The 20805-nt window shown below is 42.8% G+C and overlaps 1 protein-coding gene across 1 annotated transcript; it reads left to right on the top strand.

Annotated features, from left to right (window-relative positions):
* The first annotated feature begins 1981 nt into the window (after positions 1 to 1981).
* UNC119B (unc-119 lipid binding chaperone B) lies at positions 1982 to 14390 on the top strand. The gene is made up of 5 exons (XM_044275441.1): positions 1982 to 2236; positions 2314 to 2424; positions 4375 to 4483; positions 9694 to 9866; positions 10876 to 14390. Exons 1-5 carry the CDS (start codon positions 2029 to 2031, stop codon positions 10986 to 10988), a joined length of 714 nt encoding a protein of 237 aa, XP_044131376.1. The 5' UTR covers positions 1982 to 2028; the 3' UTR covers positions 10989 to 14390.
* The last annotated feature ends 6415 nt before the right edge of the window (positions 14391 to 20805 follow it).

A 20805-nucleotide genomic window follows, 5' to 3' on the forward strand; every position in this document is an offset into this window, starting at 1 on the left:
TCACTTACCTCAGGGTGACAATCAACCGTTGTTCAGAAGATATGCAGCGCCTCATACTGGTGTCCAGGAAATTAAGGTCAGGATGTAGAGAGACCAGCAGATGATCGAATGCTTCCATGGACAGCCGGCAATAGCTTTTGAACTTTATAGGGTCACGTCGCAGATCGTTGTATAACTTGTGAAATTGTCCTTTTTGAAGGCGCTGAGCAACAATGGGATGGACCCACTGCCGTCTCCTCTTCCTCCCCGGTTCTTCATCCAGCATAGATGACTGCCGTCTGAATCGCCGAAAGAGAATCCAGTAAAATAGTACGTTATCCATGTCTTCTGCCATGATGATCGCTGAGAAATCGGTAGAAAACTATGCCAGCCAAGCAGAGGTTTCTTACACATCTCTGAACAACACCAAAAGCACAATAAAATGGTGCCTGTACTAGCACATGTCCTCTGTTCTTATACACCTATTTTATTTATTTTTTTGGTACCCTAGCAACATCTTTTCCGCCTTCTTTTTCTGATTTTTGCGGAAACACGCAAAAGATGCGGATGCACTTTTGAAAAAAAAAAAAAAAAACGGAACACGGATCTGCAAAAAAAGGGAATGTAAATCTGGAAAGAAAATATACTGACGTGTGAATGGAACCTTAGATGCCGTGATCAAGTGAGATCACGGCATCAAAAGGGTCAAAAACTCTGTGGCCAATGAGGATGCCAGTAATTGATTTCAATGCTCTCACTCTTATTTTGGCCACCAGGTGGTGGTAAAACTGTAAAAAATATTAAAGTTTTAAATCACCCCCCTTTCCGTATAATAAAAAAATAAATACCAAAAAATATAAACCTCATGGGTATCACCGCGACTGAAAACGCCCGTACTATTAAAATATAAAAATATTTTTCCAATATGGCGAATGGTGTAACGGAAAAAAGGATCAAAATGGGCAATTTGCCATATTTTCATTGCTTCTCTTACCCCCGTAAAACGGTGGAGGAATTGCGTTTTTTTTCCAATTCCACCCCATTTGGTATTTTTTTTACTGCTTCCCCCTGCATTGTATGCCATAATTAATGGTTGCATTAGAAAATACAACTTGTCCTGCAAAGAAATAAGCCTTCACTTCCTCAGCACTCCCTCAGTGCGCCTGCGCCGATGATGTCACCTCTAAACCCGAAAGAGAAGACGTCATCGGCGCAGGCGCACTGAGGGAGTGCTGAGGAAGCGAGTGCCCTTCTCTCAGAGAGCCTGCGCCGAATGAGGTGCAGGCGCAGAATTTGAATTGCAGACAGGGTCAGCCGGAGGAGGAGAGCGCTCGCTGGCCCTGTCAATCAGCAGGAGGAGGGGGCGTTTTTTTTAAAGGAGGATGCAGAGGCTACCAGCAAGTAACCGCCGTACTTGCTGGTAGAGAAGTCATTTTCATATTTTAAAAGATCGATTTTTAGTGAAACGAAGCCACAGAACAAGGTAAGAGCCTTATATAGGGAATAGTTGTCCAATAAGGATTTTAATATGCCCGAAAATGAAAAATGAGTTTTGGGGGGTGACGGAAGCCCTTTATTTGTGCCCAAGAGGCAATAAATAAGACGTAATATGCGCCAATTTTATAACCCCGCCCACTTTAACATATATAACTCATTTCTGGCGTGACGCATTCTTTATGGTGAAATTCTGGAGAAAACAGTCGATTACCATTCTTATTGGTTCATTTTATGCCATAATTCTGGCACAACATACTTAGTAAATGTCCTCCCAAAGTTTTTCAATTTTATTTTTTTTCATATAGAGAATTTTGGAAATTCAAGGGACAGCCCAGATGCTCCAGAGCAGGACTGGTGGGGTGAGAGAAGCCCACGCTCTGCCCGCCTTTGTGTACGTGCAGACTCTGCTTCCCATTGGTGTGGGCATATTTTGGACGTACGCCCCTTCATTTGTGCCGCCTTACGCTCTCTTCTGTTGCCTAGTAACGGTGGTACCCGCCTCCTCTCCATAGTTACGGCGCTAGCGGAGGTGGCAGCCGCCATCTTGTAGAAATGAGCGGGTCGAACCGTGAGGCGGCTAAGGAAGAACGCAAGAAAGCGGGGGGTGGGGTGATTAACCGTCTGAAAGCTCGGAGGGTGCAGGGCAGGGAGGGAGGCGGCTCCGATCACAGAGCAGTGATTCCGGTCACCGAGCACGAGCTGCTGGGCCTGAAGGAGCTGAGACCGGAGCACGTCCTAGGCCTGAGCAGAGTCACGGAGAGTAAGTCTCGCGGTGGGGCCCTGCGGGCGCGCTGCTCGGGGGACCCTCCACTCACTTGTCTTTTGTCTTCTCACCAGATTACCTGTGTAAACCTGAGGAGAATATCTACGGTATTGACTTCACTCGCTTTAAGATCCGGGATCTAGAGACTGGCACCGTGCTCTTTGAGATCTCCAAGCCTTGCTCAGGTAACCACCAGCAAGGTGGCATATCATAGAGGACTGTTCACACAATGCATTCATGATAACTGAGGTGCCAACCTATAACGCAGCACAAAGATTATAATGCTGCCATTTAGTGCATGGATTATACTGTCCTGATGCCTCCGTGCAGTACTGCCATGACTTGCATACCTATCCAAGTACCAGCGCAAAATAATACAGCTTAAAGAGGATCTTTCATGGTTTTGTATTAATTATGGTAAATACCACCCTGCCTGATTTTTTTTTTTTTTTTTTTTTAATATCGCTCCTACACCCCACTGTGCCCCCGTGCAGTTTTCCCGCTGGGTATGTTAATACTGAGCATCGGTACAGGGAGGAGGAGACGCCAGGGTTTCTCAATGGGCGTCTCCGTCTCCCTGGCTGTGCCGCGATCCAATCACAGCGGAGAGCGTCACCGCCTCAGGGAAGGAACTGCGCATGCATAAGCTTGCGCACCGCGAGATTACGGCGATCTGACTTTGTGAGCATGGCGGAGATTCCTGGATACAGGCGGTGCTGGGCTCCTTCACAGGGGGCATGGCTGGGGTGCAGAACGGTTAGTGCAGCCCCTTGGGCTCCTTACCAGGCTGATTTACATATATATAAACCACTCAGAGATATGGGACAGGTATATTGCGGACATGCTAGCGGCGAGCTAGCCGTGCATGTCCGCAGCTCTATAGAGTAAAAAGAGGTGACCGGATTCCCTTTAAGGCAATCACATAAAAAAGCAATAGTGGTGGGAGTTGGGCAACGGTTTTTATCAGCATGAAACCCGGCATTTATGCGAGAAAGCGGCCTGATCACCGCCGTACCTCATTGCTGTCAGTGGGGATCCGGTGGTTAAATGGAGGATCCAGCAGGCTGCTCTGTGCTGGAACAGTCTCTCGGATCTCTTAGCGGAGATGTAAACGATGCCTTGTGGCTCATGCAGACGACTGATTCCTGTTTTGCAGTCTGCAGATTGCGGATCCTCAAAACATGGATACTGGCCTATCCTTATCCGCCAAACGGAGCCACGGAACCGACAAACAGATGCAATCAGCACACGGTTGTTCTGTCTGCATCTTTTGAGGCCCCATTGAAGTGAATGGGTCCACATCTGACCCGCAAAAAATGCGAATCGGATGCGGACCAAAACCACGGTTGTGTGCATGAGGCCTTACAGGTATACACCTAGTAAAAATTAAACAAGCAAATGGGGGAGGGAAGAGCTGAATAGATTGCACTTGGTTCTGTGGAGTCACATTGTGTATTACTCAATTCTCAACCCAGTTTGCTGCTCTGAAAAGGATCATGTCAATATTTGCGACTCAACAAAGCCCCATTTCATACTAGTGCGGCCTAGCGTCAGAATTACTTTCTGAATAAGGTTATTTCATACTAGTGCGGCCTAGCGTCAGAATTACTTTCTGAATAAGGTTATTTCATACTAGTGCGGCCTAGCGTCAGAATTACTTTCTGAATAAGGTTATTTCATACTAGTGCGGCCTGGCGTCAGAATTACTTTCTGAATAAGGTTATTTTATACTAGTGCGGCCTGGCGTCAGAATTACTTTCTGAATAAGGTTATTTTATACTAGTGCGGCCTGGCGTCAGAATTACTTTCTGAATAAGGTTATTTTATACTAGTGCGGCCTGGCGTCAGAATTACTTTCTGAATAAGGTTATTTTATACTAGTGCGGCCTGGCGTCAGAATTACTTTCTGAATAAGGTTATTTCATACTAGTGCGGCCTGGCGTCAGAATTACTTTCTGAATAAGGTTATTTTATACTAGTGCGGCCTGGCGTCAGAATTACTTTCTGAATAAGGTTATTTTATACTAGTGCGGCCTGACGTCAGAATTACTTTCTGAATAAGGTTATTTTATACTAGTGCGGCCTGGCGTCAGAATTACTTTTCTAAAAAAAAAAAAATTGCATTTTTTATATAGAACAAGAAGATGAAGATGAAGAATCGGGACAGGTGGATAGTAGTGCCGGACGTTTTGTACGATATCAATTCACACCAGCATTCCTTAGACTTCGAAAAGTTGGTGCTACGTGAGTATTAGAGAAATTCGGATTAAAGCTCTATGCAAGCGGATTTATCTAACGTTTCTCCATTTTTCCTAAGTGGATCATGCATGTTATATAGATATCAGTGTATATAATATGTATGGGGTTATCTTGACATCTGCTTTCTGGGAAATGAGGATGGCATGTGAGGTGGCCATACACCTTAAAAGCCTTTTACACAGTCCGACAGTTGAACATTCGTTAGCGGTGATTTTGTGGTGTAAATGCACTGCCGAAACGCTCGTTCATCGGGTAATTATATATTTTCTGCAGCACAAAAGATCATCGTTTCCCGGGGCAGATTGTGCCGTGTAAACGGTCTGCCGCCCGAAAACGAGTCTTTATGGGGAAGAGCAATGGCATGAGCGATCTCTCCTCTGGTCTCCTCCGCTAGCAATTAGCAAATTGTCGGGAAGACACGCTTTCTTCCCAATAATCTGCTAGATCCTCAACAGAATGAGCTGCTGTCAGACACCCTTATCTACCTTGAGAAGAAAAGGGATCAGGCATGCTTGAATCTTTTGCTAGATATCTGCCTTCAGCAAAGAGTCAAGAAAGCCTTACACGTGTTAGATGTCTGGCTGGATTTGGCAGACCATTATCTAAGGCCACCCCTAGGCCTCTTTTACACGAGCGAGTTTGCCATCCGGGTACCATGCGTGTAGTGAACACATAGCATCCGGACTGAATCCTGACCCATTTACAGTACAGACCAAAAGTTTGGACACACCTTCTCATTCAAAGAGTTTTCTTCATTTTCATGACTATGAAAATTGTAGATTCACACGGAAAGCATCAAAACTATGAATTAACACATGTGGCATTATATACATAACAAAAAAGTGTAAAACAACTGAAAATATGTCATATTCTAGGTTCTTCAAAGTAGCCACCTTTTGCTTTGATTACTGCTTTGCACACTCTTGGCATTCTCTTGATGAGCTTGAAGAGGTAGTCACCTGAAATGGTTTTCACTTCACAGGTGTGCCCTGTCAGGTTTAATAAGTGGGATTTCTTGCCTTATAAATGGGGTTGGGACCATCAGTTGCGTTGTGGAGAAGTCAGGTGGATACACAGCTGATAGTCCTACTGAATAGACTCTTAGAATTTGTATTATGGCAAGAAAAAAGCAGCTAAGTAAAGAAAAACGAGTGGCCATCATTACTTTAAGAAATGAAGGTCAGTCAGTCCGAAAAATTGGGAAAACTTTCAAAGTGTCCCCAAGTGCAGTCACAAAAACCATCAAGCGCTACAAAGAAACTGGCTCACGTGCAGGACCGCCCCAGGAAAGGAAGACCAAGAGTCACCTCTGCTGCGGAGGATAAGTTCATCCGAGTCACCAGCCTCAGAAATTGCAGGTTAACAGCAGCTCAGATTAGAGACCAGGTCAATGCCACACAGAGTTCTAGCAGCAGACACATCTCTAGAACAACTGTTAAGAGGAGACTGTGTGAATCAGGCCTTCATGGTAGAATATCTGCTAGGAAACCACTGCTAAGGACAGGCAACAAGCAGAAGAGACTTGTTTGGGCTAAAGAACACAAGGTATGGACATTAGACCAGTGGAAATCTGTGCTTTGGTCTGATGAGTCCAAATTTGAGATCTTTGGTTCCAACCACCGTGTCTTTGTGCGACGCAGAAAAGGTGAACGGATGGACTCTACATGCCTGGTTCCCACCGTGAAGCATGGAGGAGGTGTGATGGTGTGGGGGTGCTTTGCTGGTGACACTGTTGGGGGTTTATTCAAAATTGAAGGCATACTGAACCAGCATGGCTACCACAGCATCTTTCAGCGGCATGCTATTCCATCCGGTTTGTGTTTAGTTGGACCATCATTTATTTTTCAACAGGACGATGACCCCAAACACACCTCCAGGCTGTGTAAGGGCTATTTGACCATGAAGGAGAGTGATGGGGTGCTGCGCCAGATGACCTGGCCTCCACAGTTACCAGACCTGAACCCAATCAAGATGGTTTGGGGTGAGCTGGACCGCAGAGTGAAGGCAAAAGGGCCAACAAGTGCTAAGCATCTCTGGGAACTCCTTCAAGACTGTTGGAAGACCATTTCAGGTGACTACCTCTTGAAGATCATCAAGAGAATGCCAAGAGTGTGCAAAGCAGTAATCAAAGCAAAAGGTGGCTACTTTGAAGAACCTAGAATATGACATATTTTCAGTTGTTTCACACTTTTTTGTTATGTATATAATTCCACATGTGTTAATTCATAGTTTTGATGCCTTCAGTGTGAATCTACAATTTTCATAGTCATGAAAATAAAGAAAACTCTTTGAATGAGAAGGTGTGTCCAAACTTTTGGTCTGTACTGTATTTCAATGGGTCTGTGCACATGAGTTTTTCACGTATCCTCTCTGCGTTCAGGAAAATCTCAGCATGTTCTATATTGTGCGTTTTTCACGCAGCCCTGGCTCCATAGAAGTGAATGGGACTTGTGTGAAAAACGGATAGCATTCAGATGCAATGTGGTTTTCACTGATGGTGGCCGGGAGATGTAGATTGTTATTCTTCAGGTTTTTCTAAACGCACATGAAAAACACAATCCGGACAGAAAAAATGCACGCACTGAACGCAATCGCTGAAAAAAAACTGATTGAACTTGCATGTAAAGCCATCAGTTTTTCCTGAACAGATTTCCATATTGCTTGTGTGAAAGAAGCCTTAGACTGCAATATGCCCGTTGTTGGTTCTGCCAGGACTTGCATACGACACTGCGCTGTGTCTGGCAGTGAACATGCATGGGTGGCATAAGTGTAAGTAGGGGCTACAAGCGTTGTTTGACGCGTGTCTGTGCGTGTAGAATTCACTGTGCCAGGCATGCCGTGGTTAAAAAGGGTATCCCTGTAATATAAAAATAACCCCGATTCACTGTCCAATAGTACTGAATCCCGCAGGCCCCCATGAAGGAGCGGAGTGGCAGGTTGAGCATGTGCACTTTTGCACCATTCATCTCTGAGACTTCTGCAGAGTACAGCACTCGGTTATTTCCGGAAGGTCCCATAGTGACGAAGGGAGAAGCAGAACGCATGCTCAAACTGCCGGCATGTTTATTTTCCCCATTCTGTGGGTAGGGGATAACTTCAAGTTACTGGAATACCCCTTTAATTGCTAATACAATTACAGTATCCAGCCACTAAGACCTTACAGAAAGGGCATTGCTCTAGATCTGTGATCTCCATGTCTGCATTATCTGCGTTATGATTGAGTATTCACTGATCCTAACTCGACATGTAATGAATGTAATCATCTCCTAATCAGTGACCTATTTTATCTCATTTGTGATTTCGGAGACTCTGGCTGTTGCTCCCTCACGTTTGTAATGCAGTCCACTTACATTTATTACAGTATTATGTCATGTTTAGCAGGGCTGTGGAGTCGGTAGCTAAATGGTCCGACTCCTTTGTATTTAATACGCGAATGTCATTACCACAGAACTACTGGCCAGGAAGCTGCTGTCTTCTCCTTTGTGTGCGGATCTTCTGCTGACGATAGGGCAGTGGGGGGATCCGGGAAGGGGCATTTATTGTAAAACCTGATTTCCCTAGTAGAATCCCATAGTCATGTTTAAAGTTTAAGATAACCATCTTTAGCTGAATGACGGCAGTTTTTCAAATGGTTTCCAGCTTCAGTCTTGAGCTATTGACTATCCATTCCCTTCACTTATACAAGTGTCTAGTCCTGCAGAACAGAACACATATTTACTTAATCAGTTATCAGTGAGAGGCTAGGTTAACCATGGGCGTTGTGTTCCCTGTAACAGCGGAAAGTATAAGTATTTCCGCTCCTTAACTGTGCGTTTCGTGCCATATAGTGAAGCATATGAAAAGCATGCTTCTTCACGGTCACTTAACGTGTTAGTTTTGCGGTAACAGTGCGTCTTATGGGGGCGAATGCTACGACCGTCCGGTGAATAGGCTAAGAGGGAGGAGGGGCCGGGGGCCGGCATCTGTTTCTGTAATGGCAGTGGGGCCCGGTGCAGTCACTGTATTCTACTACACCGGGCCCCGCTCACTGTAGTATACAGTAATTATATCTAACTTGTGGGTATTGTTAAAGTATTCCAATCATCTTAAAAAGTTCTTGGCAGTCAGGAGGCCGGGCTGGCGCTCGTAGCGTAGCTCACTACGTCACGCGCCTGCTCCACCTACTTTATGAATGAAGCAGGCATCGGGGCCCCGCTGCCATTACAGAAACAGATGCCGGCCCCCATTCACTACACAGGGACACTGTTATGGGGGGGATCTGTGGATGACACATTAGATAAGATGCTATATATGGGTCATCCACAGATGCCCCCGCAATGATCCCCCATAACAGTGCCACCCACAGACCACCATTAGTTCAAAACCCACCAAAAGCACACCTTTTGGGTCAATTTTTTTTAATTTTCCTCCTCAAAAACCTAGGTGCGTCTTATAGGGCGAAAAATACGGTAATAATTATATCTTTTTGTGAATTGGGACATTTAAACTTGCTTTTTTTTTTACATAATGATCTGATGCTCAACAGCCGCTGTTGCACTTCTGAACTGTATTACCATCCTGAGGACCATGCTGCCGCTTCATACTGTGGAGAGGGCGGCAGTGTTTTGTGCTGCACTGTGGTATTTGATTCTGCTGGCTACACTGTCCCTGTCTACTCATGTTGCCCCGTCTTCAATCAGTTTAGTCCCACCTACAACATGGGGCCACTTTTATTTTTTAGTTTTTTTTCCAGGTCCACTTTAAGTTCCCAATCCGCCCCTGGGTATAGAGCTGGGATGAGCAACCTCTGGCACTCACCTCTATGGGAGTTACAAGAATAGCTAAGCAAGTGTGCATGCTGGGAGCTGTAGTCTCACAGCAGCTGGAGTGCGAAAGGTTACTGATCCCTGCTATAGTGACTGGCACTAGGTCAGAATTTACTCCTAAATAGTGTCCTGACTTTCCAGTGGCAGATTTTGGGCAATTAGTAAAGAGGTTTCTGGGGTTAGAATCAAGTGTCTGGTTTTTGCCTGAAACAGCGCCTCTCTTAGGCTGCGTCTGGTATTAATGCTCATCCACATTGAAGTAAATGAGCAGAGCTGTATTACCAGACCCTCGCCATGGACGAGATTGGTAATAAATCCCTTGCAGTGGTGGTTCCTGTGCTGTACTTGTACCGTCCACTACTGTTACTCAGTGTCTCATTTTCTTTTTAGTGTGGAGTTCACCGTAGGGGACAAACCCGTGAAGAGTTTCCGAATGATTGAGAGGCATTATTTCCGCAATCGCATACTGAAAAGCTTTGATTTTGACTTTGGCTTTTGCATTCCAAACAGCAGTAACACATGTGAGCACATGTATGAATTTCCACAAATTTCAGAAGACCTTAGTAAGTATATATATTTTTTTTAATTTTTTTTGTTAAATACTTTTTAATATAGAAATCGGAGATCCCGTTGTAAGAGCTGTATACCACATGGCTTGCCCCCCTTGCCTCTATGGAAGCGTCGGCCCTGCCTGTTGACTTGATTGGGCAAGTCCATTATGAAATCGCAACAATACAGATGGCCTGCGTTTGGTTGTGTTTTTCACACAGACCCATAAAAAAAAAAAAAGATAATTTCTATGGGATCTTTCTTTGTGGAAAACACAAAAGAGAAAACATGCTGCATGTTTCTTTTGCGCATATCAATCGTGCATGAGAAAAAAACTGCCTGTGTGCATAAACACATTGATTTTATGGAGTACGTTTTTGCTGTAGGTGGTCTGCTTTAAATACTGAATGCACCCATGCATGAAGCTTGCTTGTGTGCACGAGCCCTAAGGCCTCCTACCTTTTGATTTCAGGGTTTTTAAAATGCTTGTGGGTTTTGAATATTTTCAGTGCCATTTATTTTGTAACATTTAAAGGGAACCTGTCACATCGTATGCTGCCCTCGCAGTCTAGCACAGGGATCAGCAACTTCTGGCACAAGCTACAATTCCCAGAATCCTTTCACTTCAGTGGGAGTCACAAGAACAGCCAAGTACGTGTGCATGCTGGGAGTTGTAGTTTCACAGCAGCTGGAGTGCCGAAGGCTGCTGATCCCTGGTCTAGCGACAGACCAGCTGATTTCAGTGGTCTGTCACTGCTGTGATGGTAGTCGCCACTTAGAGCACTGACCTGCTCCATCCTGCGGCCCAAGCCAGCGCTGCTGGAGACGAGTCCAGCGCTGATCTGCCCGCAGACGATGAGTGACAAGTTTCTTTCCTTTGCACGACAGGAAAGAAAGCTGTCGGTTTATTTATTACAGAAGAAAAATTGTTCATACAGCAAAGTTGTGAGAAAAGTATGGTCTGGTATAACCATATAGCTGTAGAAAGTCAGTGACGCCATTTTGTTTTCTTTCCCCCCACAGTTCGCTTGATGATTGATAACCCATATGAGACGAGATCCGATAGCTTCTACTTTGTGGATAACAAGCTGATCATGCACAATAAAGCAGATTACGCCTACAATGGTGGCCAGTAAGGATCTGCTTCCGTTGACTGACCTATCTCGGGATCTAACATTCCTTTACAAGCGCAGAGGATCTGGGGATGTGTGCGGTCAATCCTGTGCGTGATGCATCACGGAGCATCGTCTGTTTGTTTCTCTTTTTTCCCCCTTTTTATAAAGTGCTGTAATACAAAACTGAAGACTCTGTACAAAAGATATTTATTTATTTTTGTAATATCCTCCTTTTATTGGCAGTTAAGCAGCTTTCTGAGCTGTGAGGAAAACCATGAGAGAACAATCGCTGTTACGTGTTATAAGAAATGATCAGATAAAATGTCTAACTTGATTCTTGGTTTGTGCAATATCACATGCCCCTTACCCCTCTCTTCAGAAGTAATACCTGTTCATGAAATGCACAGAGAAGTTTAGTTTGGGGAGCTTTTGCAAGTGACGTAAGTGTATAAAAACAGCCCTATGATCTAAATGTGGATCATTAAAGGGATTGTCCAGCTTTTACGAAGTGATGCCCATCCTCAGGATAAGCCATCACTTACTGCCAACACTCCGCTGATCAGCTGTTTGGTTGTAGCTTCAGTGCCAGAACTACTGTGTAAAGGGCAAAGCCTGTGCTCCCATTGACTGACTGGAGTTACTAGCTCCCTCACAGTTCAGACGCCTGAGCTACACCCAAACAGCGGATCTATGGGGTGTCGGACCTGCCGATCAGCTACTGCTGGCCTATCCTGAGGACATGCCATCACTTACTAAAAGCTGGACAACCCCTTTAAAGTGCTATTTCCATAATGAATCTCACTTTCTCATATCAGTAGAAGTTTGACTGCCTTTTTTATGTTTGTATTTTTCAATGACGCCAGAAGCAATAATTCTCCAAATACCAGGTATTGTGCCTGCCATCAGGTCAGAGAGTAGAGGCCAAAACAGAGAAATGTCTTCCATATGCACAGAACAAGAAGGACAGGCTTATAGCGGGCAGGTGGTGATTCTGGGTCCATATTAGTCCGTGTCAATGCGGTTAGGAACATTAGTAAGCGCCTTTTAAAGAGTCACTTTAATTCTGATAAAGTGATGTAAACGGGTAACATATTGTCAGTGTTTTTTTTTTGTTTTTTTTTTAAACAAATGGCAGGTTCCCTCATTGGGATGTGTTGAAATGGCAGGGGGTAAGGGTCCCACTATACAGCTTTTGGAACTAGTGCTTTGAGGACTACATGATTGCCTGGAATTCAACTGAAAAGAACATAATGTAGAGCAATAGCTCAGTCTATCAGTTGCTCTTATCCAATCAACATTGCTTGAAAAACCTCTGACAACGGCACTGACAGCAGAACATATTATTATTTTTTATTTTTAGCTGAGCTGTCCTTTTCAGCTCAATGCTTGTTCTGGGAGCTGTATAAGAAGCTCTTAGCAATCAATTGTTTAACTCATTATGAAAATGTATTGATTTGTCATAAATTATTACTAGACTCCTTTAAAGGGGTTATCCAGGAAAATATATTGATGACCTTTCCACAGGATAGGTCATCAATATCACCCAACCAATGTGATGTTAATGACCTGTAAGCTGTTTTGGGAAGCTGCAGCGGCTTCCCAGGCGCTTAAACAAGCACAGCGCTGTACATTGTATAGTGGCAGTGCTTGGTATTACAGCTCATCCCTGTTGACTTGAATGGGGCTGAGCTGCAACTAGGTCATAGTAACCGATGTTCTGTGAAATCACATGGCCTAAGAAGATGCCTTGTTGGTCACAGAGCTGATCGGCGGGGGCCTGGTTGTAGGATTAGATCTGATATTTGAGGATCGGTCATCAATATGAACTTCCAGACAACCCCTTTAACCTATTTTGTAGCAGCAGGCGGATTATCTGAGCTTGCTCTTTTGCACATGCAGATCCATAGGATGTTTTGCAGGGTGATATGACTGTAGTTGTCACAAACCAAATGGTTGTGGAAAAGGCTTTTGCTCTGTGCCACGGCTTTTAGAAATTCAAATTACAATTGTGTTAGGCTGCTTTCAGACAAGTGTGTTCATTCTTGGAAAACGCGCTCCGTGTGTGAACGGCCTGAATGCTGCTCCTGTGAAGTGAACGTGCAACATTATAATGATTAAAGATGACCTTTTACCAGTTTTTACTTTATAAAAGCGATACCTTACACTGTAGCCCATGTTCCCTAGATGTCAGATTGCTAAATTATTTCAGGATGTGCTCTCCCGTTGTGCCGCTGTGCCCCTCGTTCTGTTTAGGCGCCCTGCATGCTAATTAATAGCATCGGTACAGCCAGCGGAGCTCGTCACAGCCAGGGAGAAGGTGAGCTGTTTTTTCTCCTTGGCTGTGACGCGCTCCGCTGTGTTTGGACAACTCCACAGACAGATAGAAGAGATGCCCACTGAGAAAAGCTGATGTCTTCTCCTCCCTTTTGCAATGCTAATAATTAGCATACAGGGCGCCTAAACAGAACGAGGGGCAGAGCAGTGCAACGGAGGGGCATATCATGAAAAAAAATGAGTGATATGACATCTACTGAACATGGGCTACAGTGTGGGGTTATTGGTAAGGATATAGAAAGTATAGTGGCTCTACCAATTGGCCTGACAATGGTTCGGTGCACTCCCCCCACGACACACCCACCGTCGTTAAAATTGTAAAAAAAATAGAAAGATGGGGGGGGGGGCACTCTTCTATCTGGCATTATACGGACACACTAAATGGTTTAAAATTGTTGAGATTTATTGATCAAATTTATGTACAATAGAAGCATACCAATGTGGTCATCCGAACCCCACAGAGGCCTTCTCAACAAGCGATATAGTCACTTGACACATGCTAAAAATGCATACTTATTGCACTTACATAAACATTAAAAGATAAAAAAGAAAAGTGGAAATGGAATAAAACAATGCAGTGTGTGTGTATGTGTATATATAAGTTCCTGGGATTCAAGTTATTGCGACTCGTTACGTTTTGTATATGTAGCAATTATTTAGCAATGTTTTCCTCTGCAATGGTTATACAAGCAAAACAGCGCCGACTTGATGAAATGGCTACTCGTAGAGGCGGTAAGACTGGAATTAACATCATAAATCATTATAAAGTTGTGAGTTCACTTCACAGGAGCAGCTTGCACACAGCGTGCTTCCTGGAATGAACACACTTGTCTGAAAGTAGCCTTAAAGGCTCATCTAAGTGATGATAGTCGATGCGGGGGGGGGGGGGGGGGGGGATGCTGCTGCTGATCCTGGAATCTCCTGGATTATATTCACATGCTAGTTTAATCAAAAACTTGCTTTTATTTATGACTTTGGAATAGATTCATTTCTTAAAGACATTGTAACCTGATAATTCTGTATTTTTCATTGTCATTTGTTTTATGTAATGAAATACAAATAGGATACATAAAGTATGTACTTTTATTACATGGCCTTTCCAGTCACCCTTTTTCCACATTCTGACTACACCCTGTCATACTCCAGTATGGCTCAGCAACCATTGTCACTCCAGCTGTTGTGAAACTACAACTCCCAGCGTGCACACTTGTTCGGCTGTTCTTATAACTCCCATAAAAGTGAATATAGCATTTTGGGAGATGTAGTTTCGGAACAGCCGGAGAGCCAGAGGATTCCTGTACTACGGCTTTGTGGATGTGATAATCCTCTCACTATATGGTCGCTCTATGCCCTGGCCCCTAGCCTGTGGGTGGATTGAGATTGTACTAGTGTGAATACAGGCATTCTCCTTTCTACTGAGCACCATCAGAGGGTTGTATCTGAAGTATGTACTACCACAGGGAATAATCCTTTATAGTCTCTACAAATCTATTGACACTCAGCAGAAACAACCACAGAATACCAGGTTGTTTATATTGTTTGTAGCTGTGGAAGTGGCCAAAATTATCTACTGGAAGCAAATAATCATTGGAGGTTACTGTGCCTTTAAGGTGAAGCAGTAGTAAGTATATTTAACCATTTCAAGGAGAGTTATGGTAACCTCTACTCTGTACTGTTACTACCAGGGGTAATCGTTCCCACTGTGTGACCAGATTTACAAGAACCTGTATTTTTCTGTAAGAAGTAATAAAGTACTTTTGAGAAGAAAAAAGTGTCTTGTGTTTTATTAGGGTAGAAGTTAGAATGGAGTGGGTAAAATGAGGTGTGACGTCACAGGTTCCATGGTGAGAGGTATAATAGATGCAGTGTGTGTATGTGTATGTGTATATGTATATGTGTATATATATATATATATATATATATATATATATATATATATATATATATATATATATATATAAAGAAAAAATGGCGGCACTGGCTATAATCGGGAAAAATGGGTGCACGTTCCTGGGGAATCTACTTCCTACCCCACCAATGTATCCAGAAAATGGACGGCACTCCAGTAGACTGAAATAGTGGTTCCTTTATGCAACGTTTCGGCTCTGGAAGGAGCCTTGAAAAAAGGAACGAATAAAGGAATCACTATTTCAGTCTACTGGAGTGAAGTCCATTTTCTGGAGATAGATAGATAGATATATATATATATATCTATATATCTAATTTTTATATTTTTCATTCTCTGTGTGTGTGTATAAAAGGCCATATTCTTATAGTCACCATTTTGTATGTATTTTGACCCCTTAAAGGGGTTGTCCAGGTTCAGAGCTGAACCCGGACATACCGTTATTTTCACCCCGGCAGCCCCCCTGAGCCTAGCATCGGAGCATCTCATGCTCCGATGCGCTCCAGTGCCCTGCGCTAGATCGCGCAGGGCACGGGCTCTTTTGTTTTTAATAACACACTGCCGGGCGGTAACTTCCGCCCAGCAGTGTGTTCGGTGACGTCACCGGCTCTGAGGGGCGGGCTTTAGCTCTGCCCTAGCCGTTTTACTGGCTAGGGCAGCGCTAAATCCCACCCATCAGTGCCGGTGACGTCACCGGGGTTCCTGTCAGCCCCATGGAGAGCCCGGTACGTCACCGGAACTCTGAAAAATGCCTTTGCCCTGCGCGATTTAGCGCAGGGCAAAGGAGAGCATCGGAGCATGAACTGCTCCGATGCTCATGTCAGGGGGGCTGCTGGGGTGAAAATGGAGGGCTGTCCAGGTTCAGCTCTGAACCTGGACAACCCCTTTTAAGGACCAGTTTCACCTTAAGGACCAGGCCATTTTTTGCAAATCTGACCAGTGTCACTTTAAGTGCTAATGACTTTAAAACGCTTTTACTTATCCAGGCCATTCTGAGACTGTTTGTTCGTCACATGTTGTACTTCATGACACTGGTAAAATGAAGTAAAACAAATATAATCATTTTTATTTATAAAAAAAAAACCAAATTTACCCCAAAAAGTTTAAATTTCTCTACTTCTATAATACATAGTAATACCTGCAAAAATAGTTATTACTTTACATTAGCCAAATGTCTACTTCATGTTTGGATCATTTTGGGAATGATATTTTATTTTTGGGGGATGTTACAAGGCTTAGAAGTATAGAAGCAAATCTTGAAACTTTTCAGAAATTTTCAAAAACCCAGAAACCACCCAAAAATGACCCCATTCTATAAACTACAACCCCTTAAGGTATTCAAAACTGATTTTACAAACTTTATTAACCCTTTAGGTGTTCCACAAGAATTAATGGAAAATAGAGATACAATTTCAAAATTTCACTTTTTTGGCAGATTTTCCATTTTAATATTTTTTTTTTACTTTCACAAAGCAAGGGTTAACAGCCAAACAAAACTCAATATTTATGGCCCTGATTCTGTCGTTTACAGAAACGCCCCATATGTGGTCGTAAACTGCTGTACGGGCACACGGTCGGGCGCAGAAGGAAAGAAATGTCATACGGTTTTTGGAAGGCAGATTTTGCTGGATTTTTTTTTTTTTTGACACCATGTCCCATTTGAAGCCCCCCCCCCCCCCCCCGATGCACCCCTAGAGTAGAAACTCCAAGAAAATGGCCCCATTTTAGAAACTACAGGATAGGGTGGCAGTATTGTTGGTACTAGTTTATGGTACATATGATTTTTGGTTGCTCTATATTACACTTTTTGTGAGGCAAGATAACAAGAAATGACCGTTTTTATTTTTTGTTATTTACAACATTCATCAGACAGGTTAGATCGTGTGATATTTTTATAGACCAGGTTGTCACGGATGCGGCGATACCTAATATGTATACTTATTTTTTTTTATTTATGTAAGTTTTATACAATGATTTCTTTTTTGAAGAAAAAAAAAATAATGTTTTAGTGTTTCCATAGTCTGAGAGCCCAAATTTTTTCTGTTTTTGGGTGATTTACCTTGGGTAGGGCATGATTTTTGCGGAATGAGATGACTGTTTTATTGGCACTATTTTGGGGTGCGTGTGACTTTTTGATCACTTGCTATTACACTTTTTGTGATGTAAGGTGACAAAAAATAGTTTATTTAGCACAGTTTTTATTTAATTTTTTTTACGGTGTTCATCTGCGGGGTTAGGTCATGTGATATTTTTATAGAGCCGGTCGATACGGATGCGGCGATACCTAATATGTATACCCCCCCCCCCCCCCTTATTTTTTTTTCACTTTATTTGGGGAAAACTACGTTTTTGTTTATTTTCACTTGAAACTTTAAATTTTTTGGGGGGAAAACTTAATTTTTTCAACTTTTTTTTTTTCACTTTATTTTTGTCCCACTTTTGGGGGTCTAATCCTTTACAATGCATTCCAATACTTCTGTATTGGAATGCATTGGCTGTATGAGTAATACTGTGTGTATTACTCATACAGCTTCCGGGGCCTGTGAGATCCAGGGGGCCCGATGGCACGCCGCCCGCACAATAAAAAGCCACAAACAGCAGGTCTGAATTGACCTGCGGTTTGCGGAGATCGCCGACACGATCATGGCATTTAGCCGTGGTGCCTGCTAAATGATTTGAGCAGGCACCGTGTTCCGATCACTGGGCGGCGTACCGTAGAGCTGACTTCCCTTAGTCTCTGCACATCACCTGTATTCTCGATAATGTATAACTTTGTTTCGTGTAGTATTGATATAAATTAATCAGCGTGATATTTAGCACAATCCCCGCTGTTGGCGGATGTATAGTTGTTAAAAGTGCTACATCAATATTGTTAATAATTAGCAAAGATGCATATTGCTGAATAAAAGACCTAAATATTGATTTCAGAGGTAACTCTCTGATTGGAATAATTTCATCCCATAGTCAATACCAGGCTTGATCATTTATATTGCTACTCCATTATCCAAGATTTGTCATAGTTGGGTGCAGAGCAAGGGTTCGTATCGTTTATGAACGTTATTGAGTTTTTATATCTAAAATTGTGATCAAAACGGATTGTATTATATTCTTATATCTGAGAGGTACTGCGTATACGCTGATATTTGTGTTGGTGCCATCTTGTGGTGGATTTGGGGTACTACATTTTACTAACCATCATTGGTTTTATATTCATTGTTATTGATTGTATATAAATTGTATAATAAATCATTTATATTTTTGCATAAGATGCTTGTACCTTGTTTTACTGATTGCACAATATAATTAAATAACCGATAGAACTCTTTTTGAGGTGTCATATACACTACGTGCCGAATTATTAGGCAAATGAGTATTTTGACCACATCATCCTCTTTATGCATGTTGATTTACTCCAAGCTGTATAGGCTCGAAAGCCTACTACCAATTAAGCATATTAGGTGATGTGCATCTCTGTAATGAGAAGGGGTGTGGTCTAATGACATCAACACCCTATATCAGGTGTGCATAATTATTAGGCAACTTCCTTTCCTTTGGAAAAATGGGTCAAAAGAAGGACTTGACAGGCTCAGAAAAGTCAAAAATAGTGAGATATCTTGCAGAGGGATGCAGCACTCTTAAAATTGCAAAGCTTCTGAAGCGTGATCATCGAACAATCAAGCGTTTCATTCAAAATAGTCAACAGGGTCGCAAGAAGCGTGTGGAAAAACCAAGGCGCAAAATAACTGCCCATGAACTGAGAAAAGTCAAGCGTGCAGCTGCCAAGATGCCACTTGCCACCAGTTTGGCCATATTTCAGAGCTGCAACATCACTGGAGTGCCCAAAAGCATAAGGTGTGCAATACTCAGAGACATGGCCAAGGTAAGAAAGGCTGAAAGACGACCACCACTGAACAAGACACACAAGCTGAAACGTCAAGACTGGGCCAAGAAATATCTCAAGACTGATTTTTCTAAGGTTTTATGGACTGATGAAATGAGAGTGAGTCTTGATGGGCCAGATGGCTGGATTGGTAAAGGGCAGAGAGCTCCAGTCCGACTCAGACGCCAGCAAGGTGGAGGTGGAGTACTGGTTTGGGCTGGTATCATCAAAGATGAGCTTGTGGGGCCTTTTTGGGTTGAGGATGGAGTCAAGCTCAACTCCCAGTCCTACTGCCAGTTTCTGGAAGACACCTTCTTCAAGCAGTGGTACAGGAAGAAGTCTGCAAGGTAAGAAAAACATGATTTTCATGCAGGACAATGCTGCATCACACGCGTCCAAGTACTCCACAACGTGGCTGGCAAGAAAGGGTATAAAAGAAGAAAATCTAATGACATGGCCTCCTTGTTCACCTGATCTGAACCCCATTGAGAACCTGTGGTCCATCATCAAATGTGAGATTTACAAGGAGGGAAAACAGTCCACCTCTCTGAACAGTGTCTGGGAGGCTGTGGTTGCTGCTGCACGCAATGTTGATGGTGAACAGATCAAAACACTGACAGAATCCATGGATGGCAGGCTTTTGAGTGTCCTTGCAAAGAAAGGTGGCTATATTGGTCACTGATTTGTTTTTGTTTTGTTTTTGAATGTCAGAAATGTATATTTGTGAATGTTGAGATGTTATATTGGTTTCACTGGTAAAAATAAATAATTGAAATGGGTATATATTTGTTTTTTGTTAAGTTGCCTAATAATTATGCACAGTAATAGTCACCTGCACACACAGATATCCCCCTAAAATAGCTAAAACTACAAACAAACTAAAAACTACTTCCAAAAATATTCAACTTTGATATTAATGAGTTTTTTGGGTTCATTGAGAACATGGTTGTTGTTCAATAATAAAATTAATCCTCAAAAATACAACTTGCCTAATAATTCTGCACTCCCTGTATGTCCACCTCGAGGATCAAAATCATTTGAAATTTTTCTTTGAACCTTTCTGTTATATCAGTGATAGGCAAACTGCGGCTCTCCAGCTGTTGCAAAACTACAACTCCCACCATGCCCTGCTGTAGGCTGAAAGCTGTAGGCAGTCTTTGCATGCTGGGAGTTGTAGTTCTGCAACAGCTGGAGAGCCGCAGTTTGCCTATCACTGTGTTATATAAAGCCTTTTGCTTTATATCCCCGACATACCTCACATATTACTGCACTGCTGTATATACTATATATCTGTACACACTGCATCTATTCTACCATGTACCTTACATATGGGTCCACTGCTGAATATACTATATAGCTTAGAACACTGCATCTACAATTAGGGGTGGGCGATATGGCCTAAAATCTATATTGCAATATAATTTGAAGCATGTGTGATATGCAATATATATTGTGATAATTATTTTCTTTTGTATGTATACAAAAAATACAAATTACAGAACTTTTCTAGACATTTTTTTTATGTCTATTGTGTAACAAATCTTTTTCCAAACAATGTAAAGATGAACACTAAGTGTTAGTAAAACACAAATTTCATACTTGTCCCCCAGAGCCAGTGCCATCAGCCCCATGGCATTTGCCATCATCATACATCTCACTCAGAGCCAGTGCCATCAGCCCCATGGCATTTTCCATCATCAGACATGTCTCCCAGAGCC

This window comes from Bufo gargarizans, chromosome 1 (genome assembly GCF_014858855.1).
Source record: "Bufo gargarizans isolate SCDJY-AF-19 chromosome 1, ASM1485885v1, whole genome shotgun sequence".
NCBI classification, from domain to species: Eukaryota; Metazoa; Chordata; class Amphibia; order Anura; family Bufonidae; genus Bufo; species Bufo gargarizans.